The sequence below is a fragment of the Bipolaris zeicola genome (assembly GCF_000523435.1).
Source record: "Bipolaris zeicola 26-R-13 unplaced genomic scaffold scaffold_259, whole genome shotgun sequence".
NCBI classification, from domain to species: Eukaryota; Fungi; Ascomycota; class Dothideomycetes; order Pleosporales; family Pleosporaceae; genus Bipolaris; species Bipolaris zeicola.
In genome coordinates, this window is record NW_006912308.1 from 18645 (window position 1) to 32733 (window position 14089).

The 14089-nt window shown below is 50.4% G+C and overlaps 6 protein-coding genes across 6 annotated transcripts; 1 reads left to right on the top strand and 5 right to left on the bottom strand.

The window, feature by feature from the left end:
• Positions 1-2515: 2515 nt before the first annotated feature.
• COCCADRAFT_108572 (uncharacterized protein) lies at positions 2516-3926 on the bottom strand (the record flags this gene model as incomplete). Its single annotated transcript, XM_007718849.1, has 2 exons — positions 2516-3343; positions 3393-3926. The coding sequence occupies 2 exons, from the start codon at positions 3924-3926 to the stop codon at positions 2516-2518; spliced, it is 1362 nt and encodes a 453-aa protein (XP_007717039.1).
• Positions 3927-4728: 802 nt separating this feature from the next.
• COCCADRAFT_108560 (uncharacterized protein) lies at positions 4729-6889 on the top strand (the record flags this gene model as incomplete). Its single annotated transcript, XM_007718850.1, has 2 exons — positions 4729-5112; positions 5159-6889. 2 exons carry the CDS (start codon positions 4729-4731, stop codon positions 6887-6889), a joined length of 2115 nt encoding a protein of 704 aa, XP_007717040.1.
• Positions 6890-7682: 793 nt separating this feature from the next.
• On the bottom strand, positions 7683-9000 carry COCCADRAFT_40861 (uncharacterized protein; the record flags this gene model as incomplete). Its single annotated transcript, XM_007718851.1, has 3 exons — positions 7683-8188; positions 8235-8502; positions 8554-9000. 3 exons carry the CDS (start codon positions 8998-9000, stop codon positions 7683-7685), a joined length of 1221 nt encoding a protein of 406 aa, XP_007717041.1.
• A 221-nt stretch (positions 9001-9221) lies between these two features.
• On the bottom strand, positions 9222-9602 carry COCCADRAFT_108570 (uncharacterized protein; the record flags this gene model as incomplete). The annotated part of the gene is made up of 1 exon (XM_007718852.1): positions 9222-9602. The coding sequence occupies one exon, from the start codon at positions 9600-9602 to the stop codon at positions 9222-9224; it is 381 nt and encodes a 126-aa protein (XP_007717042.1).
• A 565-nt stretch (positions 9603-10167) lies between these two features.
• On the bottom strand, positions 10168-12199 carry COCCADRAFT_30135 (uncharacterized protein; the record flags this gene model as incomplete). Its single annotated transcript, XM_007718853.1, has 4 exons — positions 10168-10893; positions 10949-11456; positions 11487-11729; positions 12057-12199. 4 exons carry the CDS (start codon positions 12197-12199, stop codon positions 10168-10170), a joined length of 1620 nt encoding a protein of 539 aa, XP_007717043.1.
• A 691-nt stretch (positions 12200-12890) lies between these two features.
• Positions 12891-13874, bottom strand: COCCADRAFT_30136 (uncharacterized protein; the record flags this gene model as incomplete). The annotated part of the gene is made up of 1 exon (XM_007718854.1): positions 12891-13874. One exon carries the CDS (start codon positions 13872-13874, stop codon positions 12891-12893), a length of 984 nt encoding a protein of 327 aa, XP_007717044.1.
• Positions 13875-14089: the final 215 nt, after the last annotated feature.

The following is a 14089-nucleotide window of genomic DNA, read 5'->3' on the forward strand; positions in this document are numbered from 1 at the left end:
TAAGAGCTGGTTTGGGTTGAGGATAAGAAACTAAGGCTAGGTCATGGATCGTGATAGCAACTTTGGTTATTCATGGCTGAGCAATAATCGGGACACTCTAAAGAAGACAAAGACATGTGGCTAGAGCTTTTTGAATTACCTGAATAGAAGAGAATTGAGTGGAGTGCAGTTCAGGTTGGCCAAGGCACAATTCTCGCTTGAAGTTCCCACTTTAGGCTTGACCGTTTGAATTGGCATCCGGAGTCCCTTTTCTGGTCTTACCATAGCACTGCTTGATACTTTAATTTCCTTGCCGATTATAGGTTTTTCTTTTGACAACACGAATTCATAATCTCCGACCAAAGACGCTAACAAGTTCTGTCTTGGCAAATGATTGACCAATACAACTTCTCGGTCCATGTAAAAAGTTCATTATGGCAAATTTGTTTCGATGGCTGGACCTCTGCTTGGACGTTTCACTTTGTAGTTTAACACTCCAAAGACTCCATAGTGAACCAAGGTTCATCACATAGCTAAAGCATCTTCTCAAGTTCATCATATTTCGTATGCACAAAATTATGGCGGACGCTAGTGAAAGAATGCATAGGACTGCAGGACTCGACATGGTGTATGCACATTCATGAAAAATGTGTGTGTCGGCAACATTTCATTCTAGGATGACTTTCATGTGACCTCGGATACCAAATCAAGCAAAGGATGTAGCCGCCGGATACTCATATCTACCACACCGAGCATCCGAGCCTCGATATACTCCGATATGTATCCACGTAAGAGATCGGACTTGCAACGAGACGTAGTCTAGAATTTGGAATTTCTCAAGGTGTGAGGCTCACTGATATCAACCTTGGATAGTTGTCAACTCATGTCAACTCCAGAGCCAACCCTACATCATATCTGCAACCACGAGAATAAGAGACACGGGTGAACATCTTAATTGTTACCACGATGGATTTCGCAGATTACATCAGCGACAAACTATTTAGTCCTATTGTAGATGGCTGTCGCAACGCATTCGAGTTCACGTTGAAACTCGAACTGCTCCTTTTCGCCACCATTGCTTCAGTCATCTTTTTAATTTTATCATTTCCAATAATAGTATCACTTTACCTACAGCCAATTATTGCAGTCTGGCGATCCTGGCTTTACGTATCGAAACAGGTATGCATCTCCTTGGTGCTAGCACGGATATCACCAACCCTTCCAGCCCATATGGCATTTATCGCTCACTGCGATTGTAGGTTATATGCTCCGCCAAACCCATCCTTTAGATCGCCCTGTTCTTCATGAGAGTGCGACAAACAACGCGATTTAAGCTATCCGCTCTCTTTCTATGTACGCGTATCTTGACAACAAGCAGTGCACTAACATTGGTTGCAATATCCCACTATGGACATACCGAATTTCAAAGACCTGCTGCAATTCTCGAGGTGTACCTCAGTCCTACTCTTCTTCTAGACCTAGCGCACAACCAGACAATTTATCTTGATACATCCTCCAGCTCGGACACAATAATTGTATTAATCCAAACAACTACCTTTGCTTGTAAGGCGGTTCTCGCTATTTAGCAGCCGAAGGCCTGCGCAAAAAGTTTTTGAAGACATCAAAGGCCACTCAAGATGATTCCCAGAAGCCGACCACAAAAGCAGAAGTTCACTATTGCAAAGCCTTATCATCTGGCTGTTGGGCACTATATCACGGCTGATATCTTAGCAGCATTAGTACAAACAAAATTTTTTTTGTTGCCAGTTGCATAATTTGCGATGCACCAACATTTCCTTAGTAGTATGCTGCAGTGAAGCGAACTGTGTCAACAATTCCGTAGTTGAGTATCATTTGCAATAACGCGCTAGCTAAGAAATGGAACTCTCTAAAAGGCCATGAAAGTATATTCCCGATGAGAGACTGTTCGAAGGGTCGGGACCTTGGCGGCGCTCATCCAACCAATACGTACGTAGAGACCGGATACTCAATCAGAATACCATCACGCGTAAGAACGAGAAACTCTCACATTCACATGCTTCAACTCTCCACATGATATTCACAGGATCAGCGCTAGTCCAATAGTAACTGCCAAGTTTGACATTCGAGTGCAAAGCAGGACGAGGGTGCGAAGCAACAAGAAGAGGACTGGCTAAGTCGCTCAGTGAGCAGCTCGTTTAGCACATGACTAGCCAGCGGCATTAAACCTTAAGTATCTGCCACATCCAATGTATAAGAATTCCGTTACTAGTACGAATTTGTCGTCAAAACATGCAAAGCGTTAGCAATTATTAGTTAACGGGAGATAGCCATTTCTTTAAGTCTTGTTCGGTATAGCCGTACTGTTTCTTTAAAGGGTAACCGCTAGCAGAAAAAGATAGTAATCTTTATACACTGAAACAGGGTGTCAAAGATACAAGAAATCGGAAGGACGGAGAGTTGCTTGTGTATTCTGGTGGGCACATCGCATTTTGACCAAGCTTCTGGGGCAGACAATCGTGGAAGTAAAGTGATCGTACATCCCGCCATTCTAAATCTATGCATCTAAGACACTGAGCATTTCTTCTACACTTTGAAACTTTTCTCTTTGCTTTCCCCTTGCTTTACCATTCTCTCGTTCGGCGTCATCAATCTTTTTCCAGTCCGTCCAACTGAGCGGTCTGGCCCCTTTGCTCTCTACCGCCTCCCTCAAAGCCTCCCATCCCAATCTGGTGCCTTTATTTTCACCATTTGTGTCATTTAAGAAGGGCACGCCAGCCTCCCAGTCCTGAGCAATGATATCTGCAGAAGAGAAAGCGTCCTGCATGGTGCTCGCTATTACTCCAGTTGGCCCGCGTTTAACCCACCCTGCGCAGTACAGGCCAGAAACATGGCCGGCTGTCAAGTTTCCTGGACCAGCCGAAGGGGTAATGACACGCCCGTGCATGTCGTTCGGGATGATGCCCAGCTTGTCATCAAAAGGCACACCAATATCTGAGAGTCCAGGAATGGCAGCCGACTTGTAGCCTACAGATCTAAAAGCCAAAGATGCTTCAATTTTTGTCTCATCCTTGGTAGGCACAACGCGAGTCCTCTGATCAAAAGGATCACCATCTGGTACAAATTGTTGCTTTGTGAAGGTTATCGAGGAGAGATGACCGTCAACCTCATGCATGGCCTTGGGGGCCTGCATAAAGTCGAGCGCCCATGACCGTGTAGCCTGCTGTGCAGGAGTTGCCGAGCCCTTGAGAAGTACTTCGGCAATGCGTTTCTGGACGCGTGGGAGCTTCTTGATGTCGGCGGGATACAGGGAGCGGTCGATAGGTTCAAAGGCAACGGATGGTATTTGCATGAGCTCACGGGCTTCTTTGACGGTGAAGGCAGCCTTGATTAAGTGTCAGATGTGTGTTGCCAGCACCGCTGCCACAACGTACCTGTATGGGACCACGTCTACCAACGACGCGCACAGACCGGACCTTGCTCTCAGACAGCGCCTGTATGGCCTGATCGGCAATGTCTGTATTACGTAGCGCGTCTACGGGACTCAACAAAATACGCGCGACATCTAGTGCAACATTTCCTTGGCCGATGACGACGGCCTGCTCACCAGCATCAAGGTTTGGCTCCAGGTGTTGGAATTGCGGTAGACCATTGTACCAGCCAACGAAGGATCTAGCAGAGTAGACGCCTGACAGATGCTCTCCGGGGATGCCCAGCTGTCTATCCTCGGTTGCGCCATACGAGAATAGGATAGCATCGTAATGGGGCTTCATGTCTGCTAGCTGCACATCATAGCCGACCTTGACATTGCCAATGTAATTGAATCGCGGTGAGCGGGCAACCTCTTCAAAGGTGTCTTGACAGTTCTTGACCTCTGGGTGATCGGGCGCAACACCATATCGGACGAGTCCATAAGGGACGGGGAGCTGCTCGTACATGTCGATGACGGCATCTTGGTTCTTGTTCATGAGACGATAGGCAGTGTAGAAGCCTGCGGGACCTGAGCCGACAATGGCAAGGCGGAGGCGACCTCGCGTGCTTGATACCGTGCTGTACTCATGGCGGAGAGAAAAGCGTAGGGCATGGGCAAAAGAAGGCTGGCGCGCTACCGACAGCTGTAACGGAGCAGCACTACTGCGGGTGACATGTGGGCGTGTGGCAGGGAGGTGGGTCAATTGCGGCGGTGTATTTGTTATTCGTCGTGTACAGCTAGCGCAGACACGAGGCGTTCCCAAGTGTCGTGAAAGGAACATGGTGTGAAGGTCCTTGCGGTGGGTAGCGTCAATCAATGCCTGTCCCAAGACATATGTGGATGACTAAGCCTACGAATCACATAACTACGTGCAATCATATGCACCCTACTGTAGCCTCATCCAACAGAACATCAGATGGGAACCATGCACACCCATCCAAACATCCGCAACAACGTACCAACATATGCACCCACCAGCCCGGCTATCCGCATGCAAACCCCACACGTTCCCGGCTGAAGATCCAGGTTACAGCTTCTTGCCGCCGTCGCTAGTCAATGCGTGAGCCGTCCCAACCGTGCTTCTTCACGTCATGCCGACTATTGATTGTTGCCATGGCAACGCCCGTATTTACACATGTACTTACTTAGGTACATATGCCACGTACATGGCCATTCTCACGCGGGCCCTTGTCTCTTAGCCGCCATCCGCATTTCTGTTCAATTGGTGAGAGGTCACTTCGCACCCTCTGCTCTGACGGTCGTGTGCTGAAGCCCTGTCTCCGCTCCTTCTCCCAACAATGGCGGGCCGCTGGCAGCCCTACGCATACGGATATGGATATGCAAACCAACCGCAATCCATGGCCGACATAGATCCCTCCCAGCCCATCTTTGACCCAAAGGCCATCACCAGGGCTAGTCGCATGCCGCCTTCGCCTCCCAAGAAGAAGCCAACAGGGCCGTTGATTGATTTCAACAAGCACCCCGACAGCTTTCTGGTTCTTCCCTATGGAAATACAAAAGCAAAACCTATGACTGCCAAGACAAAGCTCTTCATCGACATTGCGCGATGGACCCAGTTCGGCTTGAGGATCATCACGCTCTTGGGCGCAGTCGGTGTATTGCTGTGCGGCATCTTCATCCGCGGTGTACAGGATACCGAAGGCTACATTATGAGGATACCAGTAAGTGTTTAGTCACACTTCACAGAGATTTCGCTAACAGGTGCAGCCCGGTGTGGATCTTATCATCTCATTGTATGCTGTGTACCACTTGATCCGTAATCCCAAGAACAGGCCAGCAGGAAGCTCTGCCAGCTACCACTTCTTTGCGCTTGTCACAGATGCTGGTTTCATTCCCTTCTACGTCTTCACCGTCTTGATGGCTCGACGAAACTACGACATGAAGGTTGGAGAGAAGGGTCGCTGGGTCACAATGTTCCCTACCAACGAGGAGACCGAAAAAGTACTTTTTACGACATGGGTCACCGCCATTTCGGTCGGTGCTTTGCATCTGGTTTCCACCTTCTTGGACATGTACATGGCTCTTGTATTCCGCAAGATTTCCAAACTACCACCGGACATGAACCCGCTCGAGGACAATCTCACGTCACGCAGAAAGGCCAAGCACAAGCATAAGAACTCGTCCATTTCGGCTATGGAGCCTCTTACCGCAAAGCAAGAGAAGCATCTCAGCGACCAGACCACACTGTATAGTGGCCGGACCTCAAAAGCCGAGTCATACATCTATTCAGACATTCCCAGCCCTACCAAGAACCAGGTTGCATTTATGCACACTCGCGCAAAGTCCGAGACAGTATACTCGCCGCATACGCCTGCGTCAGCTCGTCAGTCTAGAGAACGTTTCTCCATGTACTCACAGCCCCCTACTGCATACCAATCCCGGAAGAACCTTAACCATCGCGATGACCTTCTTAACGACGAGGAAGACAATCAGACTCTAGCGCAACGCAAATCGATGCTCTCTGGCAAAGGCAATATCAAACGACACTCGCGTCCCGGCTCTAATGTTACTAGCCCAAGCAAGAACGAGTTCCACACGCCTCGTTCAAGTGGAAACAATGAACAGCAAGAAGCAACTGGTGACCTATCTCTGCAGCGGAACTCACAGCAAAGCCTCAAGGCAGACAACTGGTTCGTCTCAGCTGAAGAAGATGATAATGACCACGATGGCCACGCACCCCAAGCACTCAAGCAGTCCATTTTCGCCTCCGCAAACGCCAACAAGGGCTACAGCACTGTGACTGCATACGAAGTACTTTCTGATCACGAAGACGACGCCGACGCCCGAGAACCAATGATGCCACAGCCTCTGCGCATGAACCCACCGTCACCTCCTCCAGCCGACGTGTCAGACCACCAAGGAAGCACACCTCCACCTGCATACCTCCAATCCAACGACAACGCCCGCCACAGCATGCGTACAGAAGAACACCTCGACCGCCCCCAATCGCGCGCTACAACACCCAAATCGCGCCGCTACGGCAACCTACAAGACGCCACTGCCGGTGTCCGCAGCGCCAACTCGCCTCACTCCAATTCCTCATCCCCAACTAAAGATTCCTCCTTCCGCCGCCAACCCAACCACTTCCCTAGCGCCACCAAGCAATACGCCGTCAACGCGCCTGCTCCCCAGAACGGTCAAGGTAAAGGCAACGGACTCGCCCCCAATGCGCCGTTTTCCCTGCACAAGAAGAGCTACACGTCGATCAAGCGTACAGGCGAGGCCAACTCGACACCGGTTAAGGGCCAGTCACCGCGTGTGATTAGCAGGAGTGGAGTTGACTACACGGGTGCTTTTGCCTTTGACGACGCCGATCTGGGTGTGCCTGGGCGCAGGCGCGATGTCAGCGGTAAGATTGCAGAAGAAGGCCGCGGTGGGCATTGGGGCGGGAGTGGAATTGTGCAGCGCAAGGTAAGCGGTGTTGCTCAGGCTTATTGAACAAACCTGAGTCGGGCGTTTCTGGGAGTTTTCACTGAACGAAAATATGGAGGTTTTGTTTTTCCATCTACAGTCTGTATAAATAACGCCGATGTTAGGATGAATATCATGTTAGGTATGTATGGATGATACGAGGGGCTTGCTTAGCTGAGCTCTACGAGTTTCGGGGTCTTTTCATGTTCGATTTTGGGGGCATATGGGAATACATAAGGTACGTCTTGCGTTGGTATTTTTTGGATGCAGTAGTAACGCTCTCGATTTCGAGTTGTGAATAATGACATTTGCGAATTCTACTGCTGCCTTACAATCATATCCTTCTTCTTCTTCATCGTGATCATGATTAAAAAACCTTTGTATGGTTTGATGCCTGTGTTCATACAATCGTTACATTGTCATAATGCTTTAAAATAAGACTTTTTTGTATGCAACCAAAAAAAGGCCCAGGCCCAAGCTTAAGCCCAGTATGAACAACCATAAAAGCAAAAGCCGCCATGACAGGAAAAGTAAAATGCACAAGCGAACATGGAAAAAAGTAAATCAATACACTTCCCCGCCAAGGCCGTCCCAGGATCTTGATGACGAGCAAAAGATGCACGCTCCTATATGTATGTTATGCATAGACAGTCAAGTGATGTACATCAATCAGTTCGGAACAAAGACAGCATGCGCAACAATAGCAATCGCGACGCCATTTTCCATGCAATGCAATGCCATCATGAGTCGGAACAAGAGTGCTGGAAAAAAAATAAAAATAAAAAAGAACCACTGCAGGGCGCAGACATGGTTGCCAGCTCTATCGTGCTGGATGGGCTGGATAGGGTCCGTGCTGGTGATGGTGTGGAGGTGCGGGCATGGAAGAATGATGATATACGACGTGCTTATCCTGCGGAGGATAGGCTTCGAACATGACTCGTCTTTGGGGAGCTTCAGTCCTGAGTGGACTTGGCTCTAGAGTCCCCACGGGAAAGCGCTGCGAATTGTTCGGACTGCTCATGAAGAGCAATGTGTCGACCGCGTCCTTTTCTGCTTGTTGACTAGGCATACGAAGGATTCCTGCTCGGGGAGTTGCTGGCGATCGCATGTCCCCACTCAAGTCACTGTAGTATTTCCTTTGGCCTGTTGCTAGAAGAGGAGGGGGAATATGTGAGACTGTAGACCGGCGTCTTCGTGAGTTCTGGAATGTGGGAGCCGGAGCAAGGCCATGACCATGGCTAGGCCCGTGACCGTGGTTGGCACCAGTAATGGAGATGAGGTTTGCGGCAGCATGCATTGCAGGACGGGTAGCTGGTGTCCAGTACGCTAAAGAGTGTTAGGAATGCTTTGGTCAAAGGGCAAGGAGACTGACGGCCTGGTGTTCCCACATATGATCGCGTGGGATCAGAGACCGGTGACATGATCATCGGATCAGAAATATCCGAGACACCGCTCGGTCTCCGTCGTCGTTCACTATCAGCAGGCGAGTCGAAAGCTAAGAAATCACTTCTGCCAGGAGCAGAGTTGGGCGATCCGCGCTGCGATTGGCTTTCTTCCAATTCTTCGAGCGACTGTTTCTCCCAGCCGCTCTGGACCTTGACCATGGCGTACGAAAGACGCGTCTTGAGCTGGGCAGATAGCTGCATTCGCGTCAGCATTCAGTAACACGAGCTTGATGCGAGAAGGCGCACCTCTCCAATGCGAGTGCCCGAGTGTGTATCCATGCTCTTGTTTCTCTTGTGGGCAGCCATGGGTCTGGAGGTAGAAGGTGTCGCGAGGGCCACACCAGCAGCCTTGACAGAGCCGTCTGCACTTCTCTTGGAGCCCTGGGTAGCTGGGGAGCCTAGTGGTTTTGGACTGGGTGCCTTGTCACCAGCGCGCGACTCTTTAGCAGCAGCGGTATCGACGCGCGGTGCGGCCCACGCGTCGCCACGAGGAGATTGGGGTGGGTGTTTTAGCATTGGGGCTGGTGTGTCGGCAGGTTTGGAGTGGTGGCTCTCAGCATTGGCCGACGAAGGGGCGGTACTCTCGGTCTCTGTAGTCGTGGAAGTTGAGAGGGTGCTCGAGGAGGAAGCCAGGGCGGGAGCGGAAAAGGTGCTGGACTGGGCCGAGTGGACTGTTTCTTGCGAGGCCCGCATGTCTGACTGGTGCGGACTAGCAATGGATGGTGTAGGGGCAGAATCGGGGGCCTCTAGTGGCGCAATGGACATGTGAGAACCACGGTAACGGGCAGGTCGACTTGGGGGATGTCAAGACTTACGATGAGGCATCATGGGCGGACAGCGGGGTAGGAGAAACAGTAGGAGCAGGAATAGTACGAGTGGCAGCTAGTAATTGGAAACAAGCGATGGGAATGGAGTCAAAAATGCAATGGCTGGACAAGAAGGGTTATCCGGTGCAAGGTCGAGGGTACCAAGGCGTGGCAGTGGGAGCAGGTGGTGGAGAGGGAGTGGTGGTGGAGGTGGTGGTGGTGGGAGACGTGAGTGTGCTTTACGCGGTAGAACGCGATGGCAAGCCAGATAATTAGTGGACTCGCAGCCCGTTGGGAAGGCGCACCGATGATGGTCGCCGACACAGAATCAGTCGAGAAACAAGGGCGGGGGGTTTGCGAGGCTTCAAGGCGCGTTCTGTACAGAGCGTGAAGGCAAAACTGGCGACTTTGTCGTGGGCCGTCGACTTTGCGAAGCGGCGCGAGAGGCTTTCGAACGCACGCGTGGGAAGCATTTTGGGAATAGCGCATTGCCACAGTCTGCACTAATGGGCAAAGCACGTATTAATAGGCGGTAAAAGCGCATGCGCCCAACGCTGCCGAACGGCTGGTCTTAGCAGAGTTTTCGGGGTAAGCGTGACATGCATGTGTGCAGACGGATCCTATCGTGTTTGTGGCTGCAGGTTTGCTTTTCCGTCATTGCTACATAGTCGCATTCCATTCATACTAGATACGTAGGGTAGGGTGCAAGTCACTTGCCACTGCCCTATAACGTAAGCTTTCGATAGCGCGTGTTGGCTCTGTGATCGCGATCCAAAAGCGCCGTATTAATTACTCCGCTTGCTTGGTACGCGTCCAATTCCCTCGGCTGGACTGCAAGCCGGACACGCCCATAGGACAGAAAAATACACACCACCTAAAATCACATCGGATAACAAAACATTCCCTTACAGTCAACAAAAAATCGTGCAAATTAAATGACACGGCATGGTGGATTCAACAAAAGAATACAAGCGAGAAAGGACGAAGAAAATCATTAATTCAGGCGCAACATCAATAACCATTGCCTACTCCGCTCCTGACTCATAACAAACTCCTACGAGCTGCGGTTGTAGTAGTCCCACTTGGGCAGCTTCATGGTACCATGCTCGTTCAAATGCCTATGCATATCGAAGCTGTTCCACAGCAGGTGAGGCTCATGGCCCCATCCCTTCCTCAGACACTCGAATTCCGCCTTGTTGAAGTAATCCTCCAAAATAGGAACGTAGTCAGGGTGGGCGCACTTCTTAATAATAACCCGGGCACGCTCCCTGGGCGACAGTCCGCGCACATCAGCAAGACCTTGCTCAGTTACGACAACGTCGAGGTCATGCTCCGTCTGGTCAATGTGAGTGCACATGGGCACAATGCAAGACACACCCGTAGGGTCCGTCTTTGATGGGCGAGTCGATGGTGTATGCATAATCGAGTACTTAGCAGAGCGCAGGAAATCTGCAGAGCCTCCAAGACCGTTGAGCATGCGGCTGCCCATAACGCAGGTAGAGTTGGCGTGTGCGTAAATATCCACCTCTACAGGTGTGTTCATACCAATGACACCAAGACGTCGGATAATCTCAGGGCTGTTGGATACTTGCTGGGAGCGGAGCAAAAGCTTAGGCGCATACTGCTCCCATCCCTTGTAGAAGCGGTCGAAACCGTCAGGTGAGAAACGAATTGACGTAGCCGTTGCAAAGTCGAGGTTTCCAGAATCGAAAAGGTCCAGGAAAGAGTCTTGGAGAACCTCAGTCCATACCTTGAGGTTCTTGAAGTTTGCACCGCCAGACTACACGAGTTAGTCCACGAGATATTAAGCAAAGCATGCGAAAAAAAAAACCTACAGCAAGACCACCAACAACGGCGTTGGCAATGTTTCCAATGCCGGACTGAAGAGGCAATAGGTTCTCCGGCAGGCGGCCATGGCTGACCTCATGCTTCAAAAACTCAATCAAGTTCGCAGCAATGGCCCTCGAGGTTTCATCCTCGGCAGCGTTGGGCTGTGTCTGATCTGGGTAGTCGCTCTCCACAATGGCAACCACCTTTTCGGGGTCCACAGGGATGTGAGGTGTGCCGATGCGGTCTTCAGGAGACATGATCAGGTAAGGCTTGCGGCGTGGTGGGAGGTCAGTCATGGTAATGTCATGTAGGCCCTCAAACGAAGGAGCGGCAGTGTTGACTTCAATGATAATCTTGTCGGCCATTTGGACAAGCTCGGGCGAAGCGCCTACACTGGCGCCAGGAATAATGCCACCGTCCTCAGTAATTGCAGACGCTTCGACAATAGTCACATCCAGCTTGTTCTGAGGCTTGTTCAATGTGTAGAAGCTTGTCCAATCAGTACTGTCCATTCTTGAGGTGGTTTTGCGTTCAATTACTTACCCGTACATCAGATCGACGGGAAACATACTCAAATGTTTGTCGAAGAACTTGATGTTACCATTGTTAATTCCTTTGGCGATTTCCTTGCCCACTTGATGCGGAGATCGGCGCTCAATCATGTTGAGTCGCGCCCATCGATTTTCTGTTTCGGCGCCTGACGAAGCACCGACGAAGAGGTTGTACTTCATCTGGCCCTGAAGATTGTTCTTCTCAACATGGTCCGCCAGCGCCGTGGGGATTTTCCTGCAATCATGTTAGTCGACGGAATGAGCAATGCCAGAAGCGAAGCATATATCCAAAATAACATGTTTTCAACAACAACCATAGACAGAACCGGTCTCATGAGTCGTCCTGACTAGCCAACATGACATGGCCCATGCAGAGGTGGAATTGTGGAGCCGGAGTTAACTCGGCTTTCGTCACTTGCCAAACTTCCGTTCCCCCTCGGAACTACGGGTATGTGTTTACAGACTCCCAACACAATACCCAAGTTTCTGATGTTTCTCAGGGGGTCAAGGCCATCGCCGTATGGCCGCTCATGTAGCTGGACAAAAAGATAAACACACTTACTTTGGGTATCCCACACCTGTGAAGCCACTCCAACCAATGTATGCTCCATTGGGAAAGTGGTGTAGTAAATCTTCCGCTTTGGCAAGCTTCTTGAGATAACTCGGCCTCCGAACTCGACTCTTCAATGCTGCTGAGACGGACATATTGAACCTTGTATTTTGAGTTCAGCTGTGGTGACGATGCTAGGATTACGTAGAGCTTATCGATAAAGCCTTTGAAGTTGTCCGGGAAGCAAACAGCTCAGCGTGAGCAACAAGATGAAAGATGAGAGAGTGGAGAGGAGCCGCGACGGGCGAAACTTGAACCAAAAACTCTGGGGAACTCTGAGAATTTAAACTATGGAAAGGCTAAGACTAACTCCTTTTGAACAGCACTGGCGTAGAGTGTCGCTGTGGGCTGATGCTCATCGACCCACCCAAGCATGACGTCTGCCGTAAAACCCCGGTCCAGGGAGAGGGGCGCACGCAGAGATGCCAAACGATTGGAGGAGATGCTGCCTTTTATGCATGATGTGCAGCTTCTCAGGATTAGATAGGTACAGCAAGTGTTCAGTACCCTTCGGGCTTAGAGTACATTGACTGGTACAAGTACGGGGAGCTCATGGTCTTAGCGTTCATGCCTATAAGCCTGTCGGAACCCTCCTTACTGAACTCACGATATATCAGGTACAGTCTGTGAAAAAAACAAAGAGACCACTGGTCCCAATCCTGTATTCATATGAAAAACAACCCAGCGATCCTGCGCTTCATGGGCTAATTAGGTCAGACCGATATGCTCAGTCACCTTTACTCAGACAAACTAATTGTTGGTACCACGACAAAACAGACTTACATGCTACAGCTCCATAACATCCTGTACGTTTCCGGTCAAGCCAGCCTGTTTCGTGCCCTGGGGAGAGAAGTAAGTCTGGAAGACATCCTTCAAAACCTTGTCGCCCAAGTTCATATGTCCGCCTTTGGTGGTCTTGAAGTGCAGACCACCCTTCTGATCTAGCTTCTTCAATCCAATCCAATCCTCTTTGTAGATGTCACGATCCCTCAGCTCTGTTACCTCGTTGCTGGTAAGGTTTGTATATGCAAACCAGCCGCTCTCCTTGGGTATGACTGTCGTGTCGTCCTCGAACACATACATGACGAAGTTGTCCAGCGCCGCAAGATTCTTTGCGTACGCTGGGTTCTTCAGCACGCGCTCGTTGTTGATGTCCGCGAGAAAATTCGACGCTTCGAGGTAATCGTCGGTCGGCTCGCCGGTAGTTTCGTTTGTGGCTTTGAAATACTGTGCTGGGACAAGATGTCCTTGAACCCACGAACCCCATGTGTTTGCCTTGAGCAATCCAATATATCCTTTGCATAACCAATCTCCATCTTTGCAGAGCTGGTACTTTGCAATGCCGTTGTGCTGACTTCCAAAGGTAACCAGATTCCTGATGTTAATGCGATCTCCGCATCTTTCCACCAATCCCCGAAGAAACTGTCCACCTTGTGAGAAGCCCATTGCATTGAGGCCCGGCGCTTGCGACAAGACCTCATGTTCCAAGATGTCGTCGCAAACTTGAGCAATCTGCTCTGTCACATTGCCCAAAAACGTTGCAGTCCGGTCGCTTCCAGGATCTTCGTCGAGTCGGATGTAATAAACATAAGTGCCTGGAACTGTCTCGTTTGCGAGTTCGCCGACGCTTTGCAGACCATCTGCAGCATAGTTGTCGCCTAGGCCGTGCCATATAAGCAGTGGCAAGGGTTTAGATTCGCTATGCGCAGAAGGTAGCGCTAAGGTTCGCGCCACCAGAAGTAGGGTGGAGACGGGGAGTAAGTGCAGCATTGCGAAATGTGTGTGAGAGGAGAAGTATCGTGGTTCCGTGGTTGCGAGGCGTGCGACACCTGAGACGCGTCGGATGACGTCTGCATCCAGCCGAGGCCGCTTCAGCCGGAAATGGTCAAAGCGTATACTACTACAGCTCACCATGCAGTCACTCCATACGCCTTCCAAACGACGGACCCTGAACGGATTTTCTAACGCGTCGCAGTGCAAACGAA